Source organism: Podarcis pityusensis (assembly GCF_964106645.2).
Source record: "Podarcis pityusensis genome assembly, chromosome: 15".
NCBI lineage: Eukaryota > Metazoa > Chordata > Lepidosauria > Squamata > Lacertidae > Podarcis > Podarcis pityusensis.
The window spans coordinates 21,002,836-21,026,914 of NC_138040.1; the positions used below are offsets into that span (position 1 = coordinate 21,002,836).

The 24,079-nt window shown below is 46.2% G+C and overlaps 1 protein-coding gene across 2 annotated transcripts in view; it reads left to right on the forward strand.

Annotated features, from left to right (window-relative positions):
- GLB1L2 (galactosidase beta 1 like 2) overlaps nt 1-24,079 on the forward strand; it is a 70,570-nt gene that overhangs the window by 22,953 nt on the left and 23,538 nt on the right. For both annotated transcript variants that reach the window (XM_080983468.1, XM_080983469.1), the window contains exons 7-12: nt 1,222-1,314; nt 9,362-9,443; nt 15,909-15,973; nt 21,339-21,423; nt 22,313-22,450; nt 23,629-23,709. In XM_080983468.1, the coding sequence (XP_080839594.1) occupies nt 1,222-1,314; nt 9,362-9,443; nt 15,909-15,973; nt 21,339-21,423; nt 22,313-22,450; nt 23,629-23,709 (544 nt within the window). The remainder of the gene's footprint in view (nt 1-1,221; nt 1,315-9,361; nt 9,444-15,908; nt 15,974-21,338; nt 21,424-22,312; nt 22,451-23,628; nt 23,710-24,079) is intronic.

Sequence of the window (24,079 nt, forward strand, 5' to 3'; positions counted from 1 at the left end):
GAGAACCTTGGCTGGGGGAATATGATTTTTCCAAAGCTACTGTAGTGTTCATAGCTGAGCTGAAAGATTGTACAACTTTTGCTGTAACTGTCTTCATGTACTGTTCATGTGAAATAGGTAGTTAATTCATGGACATCTAGAAGCAGAGCCCAGGCAACTTGCCCTGTGGCGACAGGGTAGGGAGAAGAGCATGGTTTCATTCCTAGATAATCACCTGATGCCCCTTTCACACAAGTAAGATGTGAGGCTGTGCAGAAGCTTCATTTGTGTAAGACTTTAATTTCTTCATTCTCACAACAAGCTTGGGAGGTAGCCAAGCACTTTGTACTCCTCTGTGCATTAAACTCAGCAGCCCAGCAGGGGAGACTGTAAAGGGGGTCTCATTCGTTTGCAGATAGGGAACCAAGTTCCCTATCTGCATGAACAGTTGATCATTCCACAACCATCTATCATTCATGGCAGAGAGCCAGCTTACACATTCAGAAACGGCATGTAGTGCAGCTCTTCTGTGACACACCACTTGAGCATGGCATGTTTGGATTTTCCTGTGTCTAAAGTTCTTTACATGTAGAAGGATAATACAAAGAGGATGCACTTCTCTGGGATGTGTGTGTGTGCGTGCTCGTGCGCGTGCGCACACACACACTTGTGTATTCAAGGAGGGTTTTTGTGACTTAAGGAGTGTTCAGATATGCATTTTCCTCCTCTAATCTGTAGTGGTGCAGAACCAGGGGGACTTTCCCAGATTGGCCCTGGAAGTTGTGGTTTGAAGTTCCAGTTCAGAGCCAATCTAGCCAATGGATCAAACCAATAAGCAAGGTCCTTAACAGTTATCTGCACGTTCTCTTTCTCAATAAATCCTTATAGATGGATTAGACCCACCAGAGACAGATAGATACCTTATGCCAGGCTTCCTCAACCTTGGCCCTCCAGATGTTTTTGGCCTACAACACCCATGATCCCTAGCTAGCAGGACCAGTGGTCAGGGATGATGGGAATTGTAGTCTCAAAACATCAGGAGGGCCGAGGTTGAGGAAGCTTGCCTTATGCCAAGGGTAGCCAACATGATGCCCTTCAGATGCTGTTGGACTCCACCTCCTGTCGGCTCCAGCCAGAATGGCCAGTAGTAAGGGATGATGGGAGTTGTGGTCAAAGAACATCTGGAGGACACCATGTTGGCTACCTCTGTCTTATGCGTTCTCTCGTGTTCTCTTTTGGTAGTATAAGAATGGAGGACCAATCATTGCCATCCAAGTAGAGAATGAATATGGCTCCTATGCTGAAGACCCAGATTACATGATGTACATCAAACAGGTAAAATGCTCCCTCTGCCTCATTTTTATGCGTATTTTTGATGTTCCTGCCTGTACTGTGAACCGCCCTGAGATCTACAGGTACATAGGGTGGTATACAACTGTTAATAACAACAACAGATAATAAATAGTAATACATTGTGCCTTCTCATCTCTCTCTCTCTTTCTCCTCCCTCCCTCCCTTTCTTTCTTCCTCTGTGCTTTGCAAACATGAGCTGAAAAATTAGACGCTTTGGCTATAGCCTCCCCATCTCTGCCATTAGTTCTGCCTGATTCACTTCAATCCTTTCCTTTATCCTCTTTCCTCCTAAATAAGTGATACAGGGTTGCAGCTGTATTGCTATACACCAGGGGTGAGGAACCTCATGCCTGGGGGTCAAAGATGCCGTCCAGCCTCTGTATCTGGCCCTTAGAACTCTCCCCAAGTCACACCCTTCAATGGATCTTCTTTGAACCCTGAATGAACTTGCCTGGCTGGAGTGTGGCCTTGAACTTCGATAATGCCTCTTGCTTGTCTGGATGGAGGGTAGAGAAGTAGACTTGCCCACCACTGCCAAGTGGTCCTCGGAATATTGCCTAGAAGGGAATGTGGCCCTTGGACTGAAAAGGGTTCTCTACCCTTGCTATATACATTTATCTGTTGAACTTACTTCTGAGTAAGCACGGGTAAGGTTTCACTGTGAACTTGCAATGGAGCAAAGGAGGGTGGGGAGTCCTGTGGCATTCCAGGTATTAATGGAAGTATTTGCATTGAAAATAATACATTTTCTAAACAAATAGTGATATTGTGTTGAATTAAATCAGGGTGCCTTTTAAATCAAACAGAAGTATTATTTTTTTAGTGACTAAACTATCCAACTGTGTTGTAACCCCCAAAATAACAGAGCTAATTATATTTTTAAATGTCTGTGCTGCCTCTCCGTCAATTTGAGATGGCTCACAGCCATCCATTTTAAATGCAGCGCTAATACAGTCAATACAATCGAACAATTCAAACACTGTGTGTGTGTGTGTGTGTGTGTGTGGCCAGGGGAAGCTGCTGTAGCACAAGGCATTTCCCCCACTTCATTTATCCTAGTTGGTATCTGTACTGGATTTGAATCAATATTATGTATGTATTATTGAAGTGTGTGTAAGGTAAAGGGACCCCTGACCATTAGGTCCAGTCATGGCCGACTCTGGGGTTGCGGCGCTCATCTCGCTTTATTGGCCGAGGGAGCCGGCGTACAGCTTCCGGGTCATGTGGCCAGCATGACTAAACCGCTTCTGGCAAACCAGAGCAGCACACGGAAACACCGTTTACCTTCCCTCCGGACGTGCTTTCGAACTGCTAGGTTGGCAGGAGCTGGGACCAAGCAACGGGAGCTTACCCCGTCACAGGGATTTGAACCGCCGACCTTCTGATCAGCAAGTCCTAGATGTGTGTAACAACTTGTGTATATATAAAACGTGTGGGGGTAGCAACTTGGGACCAGTTTACCTACAAAATTGCCTATGCCATATGTGCCCATTTGACTCCTTCAGTTGGTGGAATTGGCACTTCTGCAGGTGCCTAATTATACCCCTTCCACATTTGTAAAAACTCAGTCATTTAGAGCGGCAGCTGCTGCATGTTGGAACTCACTGCCCATTGAGATCAAGCAGGGCTCCTTCACTGCTCTCTTTTCTGCACCTGCTAAAAGCAATATTGTTTAGACAAACCTATTCAGATGCTTAGAAATTTTATTTTGTTTAGTATTTTAACTTGTATGTTTTAAAGCAGGGATGTGAATTTTTCTTGGATTTTCTTGTTTTATCTTTTTGTAAACCGCTTTGAGGTTTCTTGCAGTCAAATGGTGTATAAACTATATGAAACAAATGAAACACACGCATATGTACATACACATGTCTTAGGTGTTTTTCAATATGCAATTGTTCTGTGTATGCTTTTATTGCACTTTAAATCGCTTTGGGATGTCTCATGGGACGTGATTTATAAATGGAAATAAATGATAATAGTACTGAAAGTTAGAACGTGGGGAGCCCACAAAGTCCAAGTGGGTCAAAAGAAAAGGGGTGGACAAGCTCCTTATTTAAGAGGCTTTGTATAGTGGATGCATCCCCCACTTCCCTTCCTGAGGGCAGAAAGCAGTGAAATGAGCGTTTGGCACTGTGGACAAACTTAGGGCTTTTGCTTGCAAGAGATTATTTTGCCTGTCAGACCTAGACTGCCTTGTAAACCCCTGTAATCTGAAGCTCAGCCCAGGGCAGGCTAATTTTACTAATGCTTCCCTCTGTTGCCTCGTCCAGCACGGATCTTTCCACAGGCCCTGCCTGCAATCTGGGAAAGCACCGGAGTTGGCAGGCACCCAGAGAAGACCATTTTTAGCTTGGCAAATCCTCTCTGAGCCGCACCCAGCTTTCTCTCTTTGACTGGCTCCGATGCAGCACCGCAGCAGAAGGTTAATTGCCAGAGGCCTTGTTAAGGTCACTGCCAGTTTTTTATTTTATTTTATTTCTTTACCGAGCATTGTCTCAGGGAAACAATGGCTGCTTTGGGCGCGAGAGAGCTGCTCAAGGGAGCTGTCTGCTGAACATCCCGCCATTGTCGTAAAGCAGAAGCAGCTTAGGCCTGTCTGATATTGTTACCCTGAGCGAGGTGGGATGAAGGCAGCTCGTTCTGCGTCTTTCAGTTCCATAATCCATGGACAAAGACCACAGAAACAAAAAAAAGGAAACACTGCTTAGTTCTAAGAAACTTGAATGCAAAAAAAAAAGGGGCAGTATGGTATAAGTCAATACAATAATGATAGTTTCACATTAAAATACAGTGAACCATAGCAATGCAATTACTTATGTATTGACAGCCAGTCCTCATTAGCAGAATCAGTTTTGACATCCCTTGCGTGTTTTGACTCTGATGGTCTTCCTCAGAGGTGTACTCAGTGGCAACCCTTTTGAGCAGTGATCGCCAATGTGGTGCCCTCCAGATGTTTTTGAATGACAGCTCCCATCACCTCTGACCATCAGTCATGCTGGCTGGAGCTGATGGCAGTTGGAGTCCAACATCTGGAGGCCACCATGCTGGCTACTCCTGATTTTGTGTGACCACCTTTTCATCTCCAGACTTGCCAGCTGCCCCAAAGACATCTGTTACCTTAAAGAGATTCGACCTCTTGGTACATTTTCCCATTCCGGAGTCCTTTGGACCTCTGATACTTTCCTCCTGTTTAGTGTCCCATTTAACAGTCTTTTCCCCATGTTCTGCAGCAGCGGCTCTAGGTTTCCTGCTGCATCACATGTCAAAAGGCTGTTAATCTAGAACTCATCCTTGGAACAAGTGGGAGCCACAGCCAATCCTGGTCTCCTAATAAGTGCATGTACACACAGGTTCCACTATCCAAACACACGTTATACAAAAATTCACTTATCCAAACACAAGGAAATAGTTCCTGCAGACCTCACAATACACACCGCAGATTCAGATATCCAAACAGCCAGACTTGCATGTAGTGCTGTAAACAAACAAGCAGCCTTAAACAAGCCTTACATTTTGTGTTTTGCTGGTCTGCGGCAGCTGTGGTGAAAGGGAGGGAGGGAGAAGGAGAGCTAGGATGAATAAGAGTGCATTTTTCCTTCCTTGTTTGCTTTTTCAAGGTTTCAGATGGTTTTCCTGCGTTTTTTCAACATTTTCCAGCCAAAATTCCATAGTCAGGAATGCATTAGAAATTTCCCCATAGAAATCAAGGGGAATTGTCAGCTCCTTATGTGAACTGTTGTGTACACACACACACACAAAAAAAAATATGCAATGCATGAATCAGTCTTCACTGATTCAGCCTACTAAAATCCTGGGGTTTTAGTGTCTTCCCTCCTGACCAGCTTAGGTGTCGTAACACTAAAAGGCCCCTGGCCAATTAGATCTGGTTGAAATCACCTTCTCTCTCCCTCCCAACTAGACAGTCTGCAGGCATTCAGCCAAGGAGTCACACAGTGAGGCTCCTAATCCTCTTTCTTGTAATTCCACCGTTGTCTGACTGCAGATGGGGAAAGTTGCATAGGAGTGATGTGTCTCCCAAACTCTCCCACTCAGCGTCGGAGGCTGGTACATCCTATATCCTATTTTGTTCACAGCTGGAGGAAGGCGAGACCTTAATTGAGATGGCTCCTCTGCTGTAGAACTGCAGGCTGTTGCCTGTGGTCCATAGGTCCATAGTTGAAGAATGGTGACCCAGCATGTAAATACTTTGCCTGAAATGACCAGTCAAAGTCTTTTTGGTGTTCATGGAGATGTCTATCCCCGCCTTCTCTCTCTCTCTCTCTCTCTCTCTCTCTCTCTCTGCCTGCATGGAGCTAAATAGTGATGAAGGGTCTGTCAGTTTTTGTTCTTTTAGTTTCTCATCCTCCCCCCCTTTTAAATTCAGTTCCCCGCATTTCTGTAGAAATTTGTTTGAGTATTTTTTTTAAAAAAAAGAAACATCCATGAAGATTCACCAGCATTTTAATCCACATTTCTCTAAATAGACACATATTTCTGTGCAGTCTTCACTAACACACACATTTTTGCAAACCATTTCCACTAATCTTATGCATGTTTGTATTTTATTTTCAGTAATATATCTTCATTTTCATGTGCTCATCCCCTAATACATGCATTTTTTTGGCTGGAGAACTGCATCGTAACATTTGTACAAGTGCAAATTTTGAAGGATGGCTGTGCTTTGGTTCTCAACCTATTTGCCTTTAAATCTTTTTGTAAACTGCTTTGAGGTTTTTTAACAATCAAGCGTTGTAGAAATTTTATGAAATAATTAAATAACAATAAATGTGAACTAAACTGAGCTCCTCCCCCATTCCTCCCACATGGTGGGCAAAAGAGCATTCATCTGAACACGGCAGCATGCTGTGTCGGCACCAGGCATTTTTCACATAATCTGGTCCCGATATTCTCGGTTTCTGGATTTCTTGGCTTCTCTCTAGCTGAGATCTCTTGCTGCCACCTACACCTTGCAGAAGATATGCGAGCAAGCATTCAAATCAACTTCCCAATATGTTGATTAGAGCATGCACACACCTGGGCCCTCTTGCCTGTTCCTATTTTTGTTTTCCTTGCATCGCCTTGCAAGCCAAGTATGTGTTGAAGCCTACAGCTCTTTACTCCCGATAATGACATGAATACAACACTCCTGTGTGTTAATGCTTCACTTCTTTTAACTAACAGAATTTGCTCATGGCTATATCTTATTGTGAGCCCTGCACGACCTGTTCGCTGCTGATCTGGTCCATGCCTACCTGGCCTGAGAGGGCAGGGGCCTTGGCTGACTCCAGCTACAAGGGATGCTTCTGCAGTTCAGGATGTCTAGAGACCATCAAGGATGGGATATTGCTTAGAGGTTATTGCTTGGAGTCAGAATTTATTCTTGGCGTTGCATCTATTTCGCCATTCATCTTGACTATGTTCTTGCATTTGTATTGTTAGACTTTTATTACAGTTATCAGCAGATTGTTTAATTTTGCTGTGCATTTATTCATGTGAAATGTTTTCCTTAATTTATTGTTTATACGACTAATTAAATTTTGCTGTGTCTTTTAACTGAAAATGTAAAACTTTTTGATGTGAGCCCCCTTGAGCAGGGCTTACTATATCTCACTTTAGCTTCATAATAACAACCCTGTGAGGTGGGCCTGGCTCAGGTAGCAGCCCGCTTCACATGTCACGTTAAGCTATAGTGTAAAACAAACTATGGTTTAATGTGTATGAGCAGTGTGGCGCTCAAAAGTTCCAGTGCCATTCCACCCCCACTTCTGCTGCGGCTGCACTGCAGTCAAAACAAAACAGAGCCTGGTTTGTACTGTCTGAACTTGGCCTTGTGGTTTGTTTCGGTCAAACTATGAGTGTTATCTATGGTTTGTTATCAGGCAAAGCAAACAATCAGGTTCAGGTATGTGAACCTAAGTCTGCCAAGCCAAGGGCCACCTTGCTAACTACAATGTTATTATGTGGCTTTCAGCTGAGTCTGATAGATTGGATATTATGCTGTGTATGTGCTCAACACAGCTGTCTGCATTTTTGGACTCTCCTAGGAGCTGTGACTATGAGGACCCGCATTACAACCTCTAGCACCAAGATTTCCCACTCCACCATTGGCTGTACCTCAGTGGTTTCCAGTCTGTGTTCCAAGAGGCCCAGCTAGCTGCAAACCCCTCCCCGTAGATCATTTTACAGTACAGCCCTATGCATGCCTACATGGAGATATGTCCCACTGAGTGCAAAGGGTTGCATACAGCATTAGTTTCTCACCCCCTCTTTCAGCCTCCCTCTGTGTTAAATGCCCCTGATGGGCCACGTTACTATTTAGGAGATTTAATAGCTGGGTCAACCTGACTCAACAACCATGGGTTCAGTGATCCTTGTGAGATGACACGGAGGAACTTGGTGTTTGCTCAGCCATTTCTTTCCTTGGAACAAAGTGGTGCAATGCAGCAAATATGCAAAGGACTCCTCCCGTGGCAGCAGGTGGATGCTTCACTTGATTTTAAGCCTGGAGGCTGAGTGGTGTGCAATATAAGCTGCTCGGATGAGGTGGGAGCCTGGTGCTTTAGCACAGAGCCAGCAGCTTTTGTTGTGACTTTACGTTGTGTGATGCTCTCACCCTCATACCTGCAGAAAATAATAATGAACTTGAGCGTCAGGTTGCCCAGAACTTCATTGAAAGTGTGGGCGGATTAAATTGGTACAAATCAGTGGTTGTTAGCAGCCTTCCCCAGCCTGGCAATCTCTAGAAGGTTTGGAGTACAAGTCTCATCAGCCAACTGGGGCTGATGAGTTTGCACTTTGACAGCATCTGGAGGGCACCAGGTTGGGGAAGGCTGGTATATTGGCAGCTGTATAATTGTCATCTATTAGGATAACAATGGAGTCTGTTTGCACAGGAGCAGATTGTTCTTTAGAAGTTGCAGATATCATCTTGACTCAATATGTTGTAATCCCCTAGTGAAAATTAAAAGCTATACTAATCCTGTATCAGCTGTCTGGTGTTAGCAAGTTTTCTTTTTGTATTCTTATGTTAAGTATGTGTGTATTTGCTTTCGTAAGTAAATAAGAAGGTGGCACTGAAGTTGTGTGTGTGTGTGTGAGAGAGAGAGAGAGAGCAACATCAGTATCAGTGATGGGCACAAATTTGCAGGGCGAGGTATCAGTATCTCTTGCTCAACAGAGAATGCCCTGCCTGCTGCAATGTTGGCCAGGGCCAATGGGGTGGGGCAGCAGAAGCTCAGAAGGAACCTCCAATCCTGACACTTGTTAAGAAACTTAGCAAATGTCAAAAAATCTTAACTTGTTTTTATGTGCATCTGGGCAAAGTGTGACACACTCAGTTTAGAGCTGCAGGTTTAAGCAAATGTACGAAGTGATTGGGTAAAAGACATACATTTTTTCTTAAATAAGATTTGGTCATATGAAAGAGTTTAAAATGGTCATAAATATTAATAGAAATATATATATTCAGATGCCAGAAAATTTGGCTATGCTGGTCCACTGATAATATAAACCACTCACTCTTTTTAATGCCTTTCCCCCTATATCATTTACTACTACTGTACTACTACTACTACTACTACTACTACTACTACTACTATTATGGCTTGGGTCATCAAAAGCAGGAATTGGCCCGAGTGTCTCAGGATCTCTGGTGGGCGCCTGCCACCTACAGCAACTAACCCCAGGGACTTCAAATCGGAGTCCCGTTCAGCTCCAGGGTCAGCAACACCAAGAGCCCTGGCCTGCCCTCCAACCTGAGCTCAGAAGAAACCCTGCTGGATCTGACCAAAGGCCTACCTCGTCTAGCATTCTGTTCCCAAACAGATGCCCATGGGAAGCTCAGAGGAGATGAGCACAACAACCTTCTCTTGCTGTTGTTTCCCAGTGAATGGTATCTGGAAGCATACCGTCTCTGATACTGGAAGGTCTATACAGTCATTGCTAGCCTTATCCATCATGAAAGCTCCCTTCTGTACATCAGTGTTGACTCCCAACATAATGTGTGTGTTTTCTTTCCCTCCATGTGCAGGCCCTGTTAAAAAGGAAGATCGTGGAGCTGTTGATGACCTCTGACAATAAAGATGGGCTGGCCGCTGGCTTCGTGTCAGGAGGTACGTGGCATTGTGGTGTGTTTGAATGGGTAAACTAGAGCACACCTGGGGTGGGGGCACAAATGGGCCAGTGTATGAATCTTTAGCAGAGTCTCCATCCCCAGCCATAGTTAATAGAGCAAGTTCTGCAAATAGGGAATGGGAATCAATCAAGCGCTCTCTCTCTCTCTCTCTCTCTCTCTCTCTCTCTCTCTCTGTGTTTGTGTGTTATTAGCAGTTGTGAGGTGCAGCACTTAGCTATCAATTGCACTTGAGTAGGGGATGACTTAAGGTGTTACTTTATAGGAATGGGCAACTTTGTGGGGAGAAGAGTCCCAATGGCTAGATAGGGAGGCCTGCATTTAATGCCCCCCCCCCGCATGCCCGAGGGTCCCCACTCCTGCTTTGTCTTGTTCGGGTTGGACTGTATATTGCACATGTGGCCTGGGAATGTTTTGGATTTAAAGCTCTTTGGGGCGGGGGGCAGGGATCATGTTTTGAGAGTGAAGGCCTTTTGCACTTCTTGCTTCAAGGCTATCTAATCCCCGCACTCGATATCTCTTGAATTCTACTTTGGCTCACTTTCCAGCTTCTTTCCCCAGCCCTGGACCTCTCAGATACCTCTCTGGTCTTCTCCATCTTCTTCAGCCTCCAGTTCGTAGTGTCCTGTGCCTCCTAACTTTGCTTTTTCAAGCTGGCTACATACTGTGTGGTTTTTATTGTTTTACCTCTCCTGGCCATCAGTCTCCTTCACAGTTTCAGCTTTGCTGAATTTCAGAGATCTTCAGTGAGACAGTGCATGTTCCATAAACTTGAGTCTGGTTAGCTGGTGAAAATAAGCTGACACAGCCTTTCTTGCTTCCTGCTTTTGTGGGAATAGGGTGAGGGAGTGTAAATGCTAGCTCTCTAGAATCCCAACGGTGTGGCCTAGACATTTGCATAGCTGAACTCACATTATTTGAAGGAACGTGATAGGTTTTTATGGAGTTATTAGGTTTTTGTTTTTGTCAAAGGCGGTGTCTAGTCCTCATTGAGGTAGAAGAGGCTTGCAAGCCTCAAGACCCGTCAGTGTAAGGCTTAAAAAGCAGAGGGAATTTGTGTATAGCTATTAGGACCCAATCCTCAGTTAGTGGACTGTGAGCCCCAACCTGCCATCTCAATGCCATGTGCATTGCCTGCTGCCCCCAGTGGCTTCTGACCCTACATGAAAGCTGAACATATCATTTAAACTTTCCGGCTCCGTAATGTGGGCTTCCATTTTTTAAAAAGGTAGTTATTTATTAAATGTACTTTTCTCCATTAGCATTCTCACGGCACCTAACTCAATCAGAATTGCAGAAACCACTTAACACTAAATCAAATCAAAACGCTAAACATCTTATGATAACGAGTCATGGAAGCCTGATAGAAGATTGAGAACCGGCCCCTCTGTCAACAGCTGGCGGTTGCTGATGTTGAGTGGCAGGGCTGGTCCAATGGGAGGCTGTGCTCGGCCCCCTCTGAGGGCCTTGGCTTGGCAGTATCACTGTGTCAAAGTGTGTCTCAGAGGTAGCCATACTGGAGGCCTCCAGATGTCATTGGCCTTCAGCTCCAATTATCCTGAGCCAACTTAGCCAGTGGTTCGGAATGATGGTTGTCATAGGACATCCGAAGGCCACTACTTTGGCTATCCCTGGTGTAACACTTCTGTATGTTTTGTCTGCCATTGCATGCCTATGATTTGGACAACTTATTTCTGCTTAAAACAAGGGTGGGGAACCTGTGGCCCTTGAGACTACTGGCTGGGGCTGATGGGAGTTTGGACTTCATCAACATCTGGAGGGCTGCAAGTTCTCTATCCCTTACCCTTTGGGGAGGAAGCCATTTGAATCATTCAACCATATAGAATAAAGCCTAAGGTTATTTCTGCTCCCCATTAATGCCCCCTTGGAAACTGAGGATCAAGGTGGGTGGCAGTGCTGGGAGTCACTGAATGGCTGGAGCATATTGGCATTCACCGCCACAGTCTTGTGATTGGCCTAGAAGAATCAGATGAAGGAACAGAGACATTTTTTTCACTGGGTGGGTGGGTGATAAACTACAGTTTCCAGAATTCTTTGGGAGGGGAGCTCCATGCTTTGAATGTGTAGTGTGATACACAACCCTAGTCATGTTATTTGGGCATCCTGGTATTGGGGTTCTGGGAAGCTGGAAGGACATTTTAAGGGGAGTGAAGTGTCTAGTTTTATGAGGACACATCGGGGACAAGAAGGATTAAATTAAATAGACTGTTTTGGAACATGATTTCTTTTATTATACTGTTACGTTTCAGATAACAAAACTATGGTGTGCATGTGTTTTTAAAGAGTGTGTAATGCTGTCTTATCCAAACACAAGCTGTATCTGCATCTCATGCTGATTCTTAGTGGTGCAACCAAAGTACTCAAAGCCTCTCAGGATTAAGTTTAATGGGCTGAAATGGCTTTTTGTATTTTAAAAATCAAAACTGTTTTCCTCGTGTACAAGCCACTTAGCTGGTTTCCCCTGCTTCCTTTTTTGTAACAACTCAGTGCACCCTTTCATTATTAAATTGGAGCTTAAAAACCAGAAGGCTTAATTAAAGTTGTGCAAGCGAATTGCAGGCTGATAATGGAACCCCCTCCTTCACCCTTTGTTTTAAATGGGTTCTTAAAGCGAAGGCAAAATGCCACTAGGATAGCAAAAGAGGGAAGGTCGTTCATAGAGGTGGAGTTGTAATTTTTTGACTTCCCTCTAGGAAAAGGGCTTGATCTGGTTGTTTATGGTGAGCAGGATAAAATCCTGTGGCCCCCAGCACATTACCCCCAAGGAAGTGTAGCCATCAACACATGAAAGGTTCTAATTAGGGCTGCCCACAGGTCCCCTGCTCTGATCTGTGGTCCAACCCAATGCTTCAAAGAGGCTCTGCTCCATGGCTGCTCCTGATCCAGGTCCTAAACTGATTTGGAATTTTTTTTTGGTGGGGGGATGGAGAAGGAGGAGATGGAAACATGACTTTCCTTTTCTCCCTGGTGCCCCTTGACCATATATTTAAGCAGGGTTTTAACTCCTAATTAAACATGTGGTTTGGTGGATGGAGAAGGAAACATACACAAGGGTGTCTGTGTGTTTCCTTCTCTGCACCTTCCTTCTCTTCAGAAGATTCCCCTCCCCCCCCGCCCAACAACCTCAGGTTGCTCCAGGTGGACCCGATCCAACCCAGGGCCGTCTAGGGCTGCCTCAACGCGATCTGGCTAGATCCCAGGACTCAAATTGACCTGACTCAGTTTTGGGGGCACACCTCTAGTTCTAATTTTGTGTGTGGATGTGAAGATGGCAGAGTTTGTTTGCTGCTCATTGATCTTTTGCAATTACTCCTTGCTTATATTAGTTAAATAATAATAACAACTTAGCAACTCTTATTGGAGTACAGTATTTGCCCTTTTAAAATCCAGGTACATTTAACCTTCATGCTATGTTATTTTATGTGGAAACTGTATTAAATTTTATTTAATTGTTGAAAAATACAAGTACAGGTGGCACAGCCTGTCCCTGGGAATTGGCTAGCATCCCATCCAGGTCTGACACCTTCTTGTTAAATGACAGAACTTCCCAGCCCTGTCCACACGGGGTCACTCTCTCCCTGCCAGTGGGAAATTGGGATCAGTGGTGTGTGTGTGTGTGTGTGTGTGTGTAAGTAAGGGGGGAGATCAGTTCAGCTTTGCTCTGCTTCCTGCGCAAATGTGTTTACTGCCTGAGAGCGCACTCGTTTCTCTTGTTTGGAGTTGTCTCCTCCATCGGGCTCATGTGACAAGTGCGCCTTGATCCCAGCTCGTGCTTCGGATGTCACAACAATCTGCTCATTAGAGTCAACATGTCAAGTAATCAGGAGTGCGGAATAACTAGGGCTCTGAGTGATGCGGCAGAGGCAAGGTGGCTGTGAGAACACACAAAGAGCAGAGGTAATAAAAAGCATGCTTGGAAGAGGAAAGAAGAGGAGGTTGCCTTGTCTTCTTGCCTGCAGGTGAAAAAAGGACCCTGGCTTTTCTTTCCTCCTGATGGTTCCTATTGACACCATGGAATTTGCAGACCAGGCCATCTTTTGACAGAGCCCTGAGTTTTTGAAACATAGTTGTCCTAAAAAAATCAGCTTTCTGAACAATCAGCGTTTGCTTGTTTTTTGTTTTATTTAAAGAGCAAGCTACTAGATCTTTGTAATTTACCTACCCAAAAATACATTTTGTATATATGGAGATATGATGCTGGTTTGTGGATCAGACCTTTAGTTCATCTGGCCGAGTTGCTGTCTATTTCAACTGCCAGTGGTTTGCTCTGTTGGTAGAGCATAATGAGACTCTTAATCTCTGAGCCATGGGTCCGAGCCCCACGAAAATATTCCTGTATTGTAGGTGGTTGGGCTAGACGATCCTCGTGGTCCCCTCCAATTCTGATTCTTTTATCGCCACCATAGTGCAAAAGTCGTCTGTGAGGGGGCAGAGCAGTTCTGATCAGGGGTGTAGCTGGAGGCAGGACCTATGACGAATACTGAGGGCCAGGCAGAGAGGTCTGGAGGGCTGCCCATACCTTAGCTCAGGGTTCCCCATCCATAGTCTCTGCTCAGTTCTGTTTTTGCAGCCCTGTTGCATGGAATCTTTTCACTGACGATGCCAGCAATTGAACCTGGAACCTTTTTACATGCAAAACATGTGTCATTCGATGGCCTCCTCCATGTATCGCATCCCACGCCTTGTGCATGACTCATTCAAGGTGCACAAAGAGAAGCCACACACCCTTCTTGAGCCGCTGCCATTGTGCAGCCAATTTGTGGCTGTAAAGCAGATAACACTGGAATCCATTCTCACCAACTTGGATGGCTTTAAAAGAGGATTGGACTAAATTGTGGAGGATAAGGCCTATCAGTGGCTACTAGTCATGATGGCTATAGTCGGCCTCTACTGCCAGAGGCAGGAATGCTTCTGAATGCCAATTGCTGGAAACCGCAGGAGTGGAGAGTGCTGTTGAGTTCAGGTCCTGCTTGTGGGTTGCTGCTTGGCCACTGAGAACAGGATGCTAGACTAGATGGAACACTGGCCTGATCCAGCAAGCTCTTCTCATTATGCATATGGGGCAAGGGCAGTCAAACGTGCGATGAACCCTCCCTTCTCTTTTCCTCTCCGCCCTCCCCTGTGATTCTAGGGACTGTCACAATTTTGTGGTGGGATTCAATCACATACCAGCAAATTCAGGTTGCCCAGTATTTGGTGCTCTTATGAAACCAACCAATTTCCCCACCCAAATCGAATGTTTCATGATAAGAAAAGAGATGGGAGAAGTGCGGGGTTCTGCTTGCTTGATGCAAAGTCGTAAAAGCTCCCTGCAGACCTGTCAGAAGGAACACTCCGTAAGTGGCCATCTCCACCTGGCTTCCCCACACACCGGTCAGGATGAATGCTCAACAAACGGGTCTCCTGGAAGCAACCTGGGAGAGCTGGCCAGTTCGTTCCTGTTCCAGTTTTACGTCTGCTTCCTGCTGCTGAGGCTAGGAAGGGCCTCGCCCTTGGAGATGGGCCTCGCAACGGGATGCAACTTCTAATGCTACTGGCAGCTTTGGTGTGTGGCCTTTTATCTCAACATCCCTAATTGCTCTGCTAGTGCTAATTAAGCCTTGGGACATCCCCTTTTTTCTACAACCACCACCCGGTCTGTGAAGCAGGTGGGGGGAGGGTTGTAATACTGCAAATGTTTGAAGCTAGAATTGTAAGGACTTTAGTGAAAACTCAAAGCAGTTTAATAGTAATTTCCTTTCCATAAATTGAACCCTGGGAAGAGTGTTGGGGCAGGGCCGGGGAGAGGAGAGGAGGAATCTGTAACTGAGATTTGTCAGCACCTTCACCAATAAATTAATAGGATTAGGAGGGGGGCGGGGTGAGGGTAAACTGGATTAAACTGAATTTATTTGGGGGGGGGGGTTTACACATGTATCCTGTCATTCTTCCACCTTGGTACTCAAGTCAGCCTACAGGTGGCTCTCAGGCAGTCTCCCATCCAGGCACTGACCAGATCCAAACCTGCTTAGCTTCACCAGGTCTGTGGCCTCTTGTGCCTTTTGATCATAAGTCCCATCTCTCAGGCAAAGCGCATTTCAATCTTGCTTAAAACTCTCCAGTGGGAAGTTCCTACAAGTATAGCATGAGGACTGGCGGCTTGTTGTGTGAAACTGGATACTGCCGATGCTTGTTATCCCCTCAGGCCCAGTGATGGTTCCTGCTCCTGGTCAAACAAGTGCATTGTGGCCAACTGATGCATGTGTGAACTGGGTGTGGATGAAAATGAGCAGGATGTAGCCAGGGCAGAATTCCATCCCACGGTTCATGCCAACCCGAGTGTCTGTGCTAGGCTGGGAGGCATGTTTTGAATCGAAGGGGCATTTGCCGCTATTTAAACCTACCTGAAATCTCCTTATCTTCTTCTGTCTCCCTCCCTGCTTAGCTCTGGCCACTGTTAACTTTCAGAAGATGGACCCAGGTATCCTGTCATACCTTGACACAATGCAGGTAAGTATGAAGCATCCAAAGGGTAGATATACTGTTCTACTGCCCTTGTATGTGGTGCTTCAGGGCTCTGAAAAAGAGTGCTGGAAAAGCAGGGAGGAAGCCTCCTTGTCTGTGAAAACCTGGCTATTGAGTATACATTGGTACCTTGTTTGCCGAACGTAATCTGTTCCGGGAGTCCGTTCGACACTTACTTCCAGATTTGCGGCATTCGGAACCTGATTTGTTCAGAAGCCAAGCCGTTCGACAACCAAGGTACCATTGTAATGCAGGTACCATTGTAATGTAATGAAGATAAATAATCCTTCACTGACACTCTTTAGGCATAGCATGCTTGAGTTGGAATATTTTGAGTTGTGCCTAAGAGTTCCCTTGAGGAAGTTGATTTTGTCCTTCAAAGCCTTTAAACCAGGAGTAGGGAATGTGGTCCTCCCAACCTCTCTATCTGGACCTCCAAATTATAGAGTATAGAGGTGTGTATGCAGAAACTAGTATACTGCACAAACATAAAATTTGCATTTCTTGTGCTACCCACTTTTTCTTCTCACACCACCCACCATCAGGATGTGGCCCCAAAAAGGCTGCCCAGAAGGGAATGTGGCTGAAGAAGACAGTCCCTCACTCCTGTCTTGAACAGTCTTTCTGCTTGTTGCTGCCAAGACGCCATCAAGAACCTGATTTAAAAGCTGACTGGCCCAGCTTGTGAGTGTTGGTCCTGGCGCTGGGATACTTCAGCTCAGATCCTCCTTTGCAGAGGATTCATTGGAACAAAACCAGAACCCTCCCTTCCTCCTCCTTTCTCTTCTCTCACCTCTATTTCTTCTCTGTTAAAAAAAAAAAGGAAGAGCCCTGCCACACCCACACAGCAAGTCTGTAAACACACCAGACAAAGCGCTTTGCACACCAGAAAAACCGTAAAACCTGCAGTTGTAAAAGCCAGCTCCCATTATTCTGTGCAACTTTCCCAACCAACTTTTTATCATTACCAAAAAGCAAAACCCAGACTAGAGCCGTATAGCTGAATTTCCTTCCACCCCAGGGACTTACTTGAGTGCATCCATTGACTTTCCTCTGAAGAGAGAAAGTCAGTGGTGGTTGCTGTAATAGTCGTGCACTTGGGGGAAGGATAGGACCTACCTACTGCTGACACACTTTTGTTTGGTCTTCACCAGTGTGAGTTCCAAAAGTTCTGTGTATGTGAGTTTGTGTGGGTTTTTCCCCCTGCATGCATGAAATGTACCTCTAAGCTGGAGTTGCCAACGTGGTGCCATCCAGGTTTTCTGGAACTACAACTCCCATCTTTCCCAACTAGCATGGGCAGCGGTCAAGAACGATGGCCATTGTGGTGCAGCAACCCCTGCTCTAAGCACCAGTGTGTACACACCCACCCACCCACACCCACCCCTCAATTCCTATCATATGCAAAGTCGCTATCAGGTTGTGCCCTGCAGACTAATGGTCCTGGTAACAGCATACGCATTAGGGTGGCTCAGGCATGTGGGTCGCAAGTGTGTTCGGGCCCCTTCTGAGCAATTTGGACAGCAGGGAGAGGTTCAACCTATGTCTGTCTCTCAGCGGTGCAGGGGGAACAGTAGGAATGCAGAGCGCCAACCTCTTCATGGTAGATTGGCTTTGTCACAAAGCCACCAGCAAGGTGTGATTAAATCATTCCCCTCGCCTCAGTCGAATCTGCAGCATGAGGTCTGTGCTTGTCTATCCTTTTTAGTGCTTAACATATCTGAATGGCTGGTAATTCCTTTTCTAATATTGAGCAATCGATTAAGCAATTAAAGGGAACAAGACTTGGCAGGAGGAGGCCAGGCAATGCGGTTTCCGTTTTCTGGCAGGTGGGTCCTTCCTAGCCTAGCTTGTTTATTTTGTGGGGCGGCAGGGGGATGTTCTGGGGGCAGGGAGGAGGCAGAGCGGGCCGTTACAAAGCCTGCTGCTGGCAATCTTTCTCTTCTGCACTGGAGGCTGCAATTTAATTATTCCAGCCCCAGGTTTCTCCACTCCCATTATTCCTCCTGCTCGGCTCAGTTCATTGTCTTAGCCACAGACCATAACAGTCTTTGCTATGATTGATCCACAGCCAGAGGAAAGCCAGTGCAGTGCAGGAGATCTTGTTTATAAAATAAAACTAATAATTAAAAACAAAATTGCAAAGCACAACAAAAATACTTTATTGTAGATTGTGTTGGCTGCAAACAACAACAACAGTTATTCTTCTGGTAAAGGCCTGAGTAAAAAGAGAGATGTCTAAAGCACAGAGTCATAGGTGCTTGTCCATTTGGCAAGGGTGCAAGAGTTCTACAGTGTTGGTGCAGCCACAATGAAGGCCCTGTTGATGGTGGCCCACAGGCTGAACGCATGGCACCATCAGTAAGGCCTCATCAGCTCAGTACAGGGACTAGGCAGGGATCTAGTGGACAATGAGGTCTATAAGATAACCTAGTCCTGAGTTGTTTAGGGCTTTATAAACTAAGACCTTGGCCCAGTAAAAGTAAAGGTGGCTCAGTTGCAAATATGATAGCTGTATATTTGAGATTGGTAGGGATCCTGGTAGCCAGGCAAGTTGGCAAGCCAGAGGCAGGTAGGGCAAGGAGCAGGCCTGATAAAAGTTGTGTTGGCTGGAGCTACCAAGGAAGAACCAGGTTACCTTCCCCAGCAACTAATGGGTTGCACTGAGGCAAGTCACCAGATCTGCAAGTTTTTTATATTTGGCAGCCCCTGATTGGCCCTTAATCTTCACCTGACTTCCCAGGCCCAGGGGATCACAGAATGATTTCCACTTCACTTCACCAACCAGGAGCCTCAGTGATGCATTGAGCCAGTGTCGGATCTTGCAGCAGGTGACACCCCGTGTGTACTGAAGTCTCTGGCTGCTTGTAGCAGTTCTCATAACCTGCCAGGGAGGCCTGTTCCAGCCTTCTCAGCAGGAACTCACTTTACCAAGATGAGCTGGCCACTAGCTTTCACGACTTTGCTGTGTGTGCGTGTGCAGGAATTAAAGTCATGAAGGATAAGTCTGTCTACTGCAGACATTAACTAAACAGCTAAGTGAAGCCTCTGTGCCGAGCAATCATAGAAGGCCACTGCCTTAATGCCTTTCTTATGAGCACCTGCGGGTATTTGACTACTTGCTGTTGGAGTTTGAACAGCAAACCTGTGTCTGATCCAGCAAGCCAGTTCTTCTGTTTTTACTGTGCACCAGCATTATGGTGACCTTAGGTGGAAATAAACTGCACATAATACACTGTGGTTTTTCTCACTGCTAGCAAATTCTCTCTAGCTACTGCTTCTGGCTTGGTAGACCTGTAATTTGCCGCTTGCTTGCTCCCCTGGGATGACGGCTTGGGGAGAGCACCTAAGTGACAAACAAAGCCAAAGCGGAGCTGCTGGTGTGCCTGGCCCAAGAGATCTGGGACTTAGCTGCCACCACGCCAGGCTGCACACCAGCTCTCTGTTTCCTTTTAGTCTTAAAGCAGGCCTAATGATCCATTGCAGGGCTTAGTGAGCCCTGGTGGGCCACCAAATATGCAGCTTGGTGGCTTATGTACTGGGCAGGCCTGCCTGAAAGGCTTACTAGCTTCTCTGGGCTGGAGGAAGTCAGAGAGAGAAGCACACAGCCTGGACTGACCACAGTGAGGCAGTTCCCCCCTCTTTTTCCTTGGGGATGGAGAAGAAATTGGCAATGCGTTCTTGGCCCCTGTTGCAGGAGGAGGGAGAGTGTGAGCATCATATCTGCCAGTGCCTCTCTTGAGCTTCTGCAAAGTGGCAGGAGGAAATTAGGAGGCTACATTCCAGCCACATAAAACTCTAAGGATTGCATGTACTCACCTCTCATTCCAAAGGCATCCCAGATGCAGCCAGGCACAAATATTTGAGCACAGCTGGTGAGTGGTGTGGCCAGGGGAGAATTCCTGGAAGTAGCTAGACAGTCCCGGGCCTGAGGTCCCTGCTTCTCCTATAAACAATTATAGTAGGAAAACAGAGAGATCTCATCCACAAGGCATGTGTAGAAGAGGGTGGTTTGTGTGTGTGCATGTGTGTAGGGTGTTCAAATTGGTATTCAATGATTTATGGGGCTTTAGGGCTAAATTCACTACATACTGACTTCCCCTCCCTCAAACCAGGCAGAGTTGAGCTTCCTTTTGTTTACTTGTTTTAGCCTTAGGTCTGGCTTAGTGCATTGAGTGTGCTTCTTGGATTGATGATTAGCAAAAGTAAAACCAGTAAAATACAATTGCATGTGGCAAGGAAGTCTCGAAATAAGTGCAGCAGAGTCGGCAGCTAAAAACCAGTGAAAGGGTCTTAAATAATATTTTAAAAGTATGGAAGAACAGGACCAGTTTGGCCGGGTGGCATCCTTGTTATCCTTTAGGTGGCAGCTAAACAGGTGTAGGGAGAGCATTTGACCATTTCAATGCCACCACAGAAAACAGCCTCCCACATACACACACAACTTCTGCCTGCTTAACCTCCCAATGAGACCCTATTTCATGCTGTATGTTTCAAGCAGTCAGCTCCTTGAGATTAGCCATTGCAGAAAGTTCTTCAGATGAAAGCTGACATGGAACATTGGAGCATAGGAATCTGCCTTATACTGACCCAGACCAAGAGTCAATCTAGCTCTGTGTTGTCTATATTGACTGGTACCTGCCATCCAGGATTTCAGACACTGCATTCTCAGACTTTGCTAGAGACTGAACCTGGGACCGTCTGCATTCAAAGCGGGTGCTTTGCCCTGAGTTACAGCCCTTCCCTATTTGCTGAAGAATGAGCAATGCTTGAAAACAACTTTGCCAAATTAGATATGTTTGTACACCCATGGTTATTGGAGCAGGAGCTCAGTGCCAAAGTGTTCAGCAGGGGCCGGGTTCAGTCCTTAGACTCTCCGCTTAATGGATCTTTGGTGGAACACAATTCTGCTTGAGACCCAGTAAAGCCACCGCTAGCCTGAGCAGACAATCCTGCACTAGGTGGGCCGGGGGTCTGACCTTGCTATAAGGTGGTGTCATAAGCTGCTGTGCCTTATCCAGTTGTTGGGTGTGTTTTTCCAGGCAAGGCAAATACGTACATACTACTTGGATTTGTTGTCAACTGCCTGTTTACCGAAAGGTTCCAGGGCAGCGTGTACAAACGTGTGACAAAAGCCTAATTCAACCACAACATATAAAATGCAAACAAACTGAAACTCAAAACAAACTAAAGGGCAAATTAGGATGAACAAAACCCTTAAAAATGCAGTAATGCTACACTGCTAAAATGCCTGGGCAAATGGGAAGGTCCCCTCCTGACACCCAAAAGTTGTCAATACCTCCCTGAGGGAAGGATCTAACCCATTCAATTTCTTGTCCTTTTTTAACAGGACAACATGCCCAAGATGGTGATGGAATACTGGACTGGATGGTTCGATAGCTGGGGAGGACCTCATAATGTGTTTGATGCAGATGGTGAGTTGCTGTTCTCCCTCATTTGCTCCACTTTCCCTTCTTCCCTTCCTCCTCCTCTTATTTATTCTTTTAGGGTCTGAATTGCTCATTGCCTGACACAGCTTGACCTCTCTCTTTACTTCTTTCAACCTCGTCAGATGAAATGGGTGGCACCCCAAGCAGGGCTGCTGCTTAATAGTTAGTTATCTCAGGAACAGGCCAACATGGTGCTCTCTGGATGTTGTTGGACTCCCAACTCCCATAACACAGTCAACAGTGAAGGATCCTGTGAGTTTCAGTCCACCACCAACATCTAGAAGGTCACTGGTTCCTCACCCCTGCCTTATCTCTTGGCCAGGCACTGAATCTGATGGTGTTAGGCACCAGGTGAAAAGTACCTCCCATCTTAATGGTTTTGAATAGCTTTTTAATGACTCCTGTCGTTGTGCTGCTGTTTTTAAATTGTTATGTGCTGCCGTTTTAATTTCGTTCTCTTAGATTTTTCTACGTCCTAATGCAATGTTATCAGCTGCCTTGAGAATCTTGTGCTGAAAGGTGGGTGTAAAATGCTTTAATAAGATTAGCATTTTGTTTTTTCTGGGGATGTTCAGGCTGAGTGGGGAAGGTAGGTCCCTTTGCCGAGAGGAATGGGGTTTTGAGTGGAGTGGGGAGTGGTATCGGTTTGTTTTTGCTGCAGGGTTTGTTTTTGCAAAGTAAGGACGAAGCACTCCTGTGCAAAATGAGTGTTATTGTCAGGCAGGAACTGAGCTTGCAAGGCAGCAGTGCCACCATGCAGAAGGGACTTCCCTGATCCCGATGTCTCCGTGGACACTTGTTGTTTGTACTGCAGCAATACATCAAGGCAATTGCTAGCTCTGAGGCACTCTCAACCCTTTGCTTCCCTGCACAGAAATGATGGCAAACATTGAAAAAGCCATCAAAGCGGGGGCATCCATCAACCTCTACATGTTCCACGGAGGCACTAACTTTGGCTTCATGAATGGTGCTCTGCATTTTGACGAGTACAAGGCAACCATCACCAGCTACGGTAAGGTGTCATTGACAGTGCGTAATTAAACTGTGGAACTCACTGCCCTGGTAGGCAAGTTGCTGGCCATCAACCTGGATGGTTTCAAAAGAAGGCTTGACAAATTCATAGAGGAGAAGGCTATCAATGGCTACTATCTACAAAGGCTATACTGTGCATCCATGGTCAAAGGCAGTAATGCTTCTGAGGACTAGTTTCTGGAAATCACAGGAGGAGGAGAGTGCTCTTATGCTCGGTCCTTCTTGTGGGTTTCCCATGGGAATCACAGCTGGCCACTGTGAGAACAGGATGCTGGACCAGCCAGTCCTGCAAGCCAGGGCTCAGTGGCAGAGTCTTTGCTTTCCTTGCAGAAGGGCTTCAGCTGAAAGCCCAAATCCTGCTCTGGCTGATAGCAGTTCTGCAAGGTTGTTGGCAAAGGGTCCCCCCACCCGCCTGCTGCCGCCCATCACCTGTCACTTGTCCCTTTTAAGAGAGATGTCAGAGGAGTGAGCCTGGAACCATTTTGCATGCAAAGTGTGTTCTCCCTCCCACTCAGCTCCTGTGCCACTGAGCTCCATCCCTCCACAAGTGGGTTGTTGTTGTTTTGCACTCGTGCAGTGATTTTACTGATACGCGGTGGGTGGAGGGGAAGCTTGCCAAAAACGGCTGTGCTATTTATTTACTTAAGGCCATTTCTGCACCACTTACTACCGGGAAGTGCTAAGAGGCAAGGGGGCGTAAGGGGGGCGCTGGAGGTCACTGGATCAAGTTCATCAGTTTTGTTGAATTAGTTGAACTAAACAGTTTTAGTTGGATTCAGAATAAACGTGCAATTAATCATTACTGTTTTGAATTATATTGTGTTATTTTTCTTAGTGGATTGTGCAAACCACTGTTCTGAATAATGCTTTTTATAGGGCAGCGTAGGGCACTGGGGATGAGTTTATGGAGCCAAGGGGGCGGTGGCTGGAAAAAGTTTGGGAACCACTGCTCTAATAGCTGGCCTTAAAGCTTAGGGAAGGATGGAGAACCAGAAGTCTCTAGCTTTCACCAGCCAGTCCTATTTGGCATGGATTAAAGATGCAAGGAGTATTCACTCAGGAGGAATGAGCTTTCCTGGTTAAGTAAGGCGGCCTGGCATTTCCCCTGAGCCTGGCGTTCTTCCTAACTTTGACTACTGACCCTGCCTTTTCCCCCAGACTATGATGCCGTGCTGACCGAATCCGGAGACTATACTTCCAAGTTTTTCAAACTGCGTGAGCTTTTCACAGGCCTTGCAGGTAATTTTGGGAATGCCATGTGATTGTGGGTGGGAGGAGGCGCGCCGTCTCTGCTTCCTCTTAAGTGCCAGCCAGTGCCACAGGGATGGAGCTTGGAAATTGGCTCCCCGACATGTGTGTGCCAGTCTCCCGCTGCTCCCCATGTAGCTACATCCTGTCGATTAGCCGGGAGCACTTTCCGAAGCACGAGGAGAGACAAAGGGAGGGAGGAGCATCTTGTTATGGAAATGGCCCTTTCAGCCGACTTCATAGCAGCGGGGAGAGTGCGGCCGCTAATAGCAGCGCCTGCCTGCCAGGGGAACGTTCCACGCCAGGGAACTTAAATGCAAATTGGAAAGAGGGAAACTGTTCAAATATCCTCTCCCCCCCC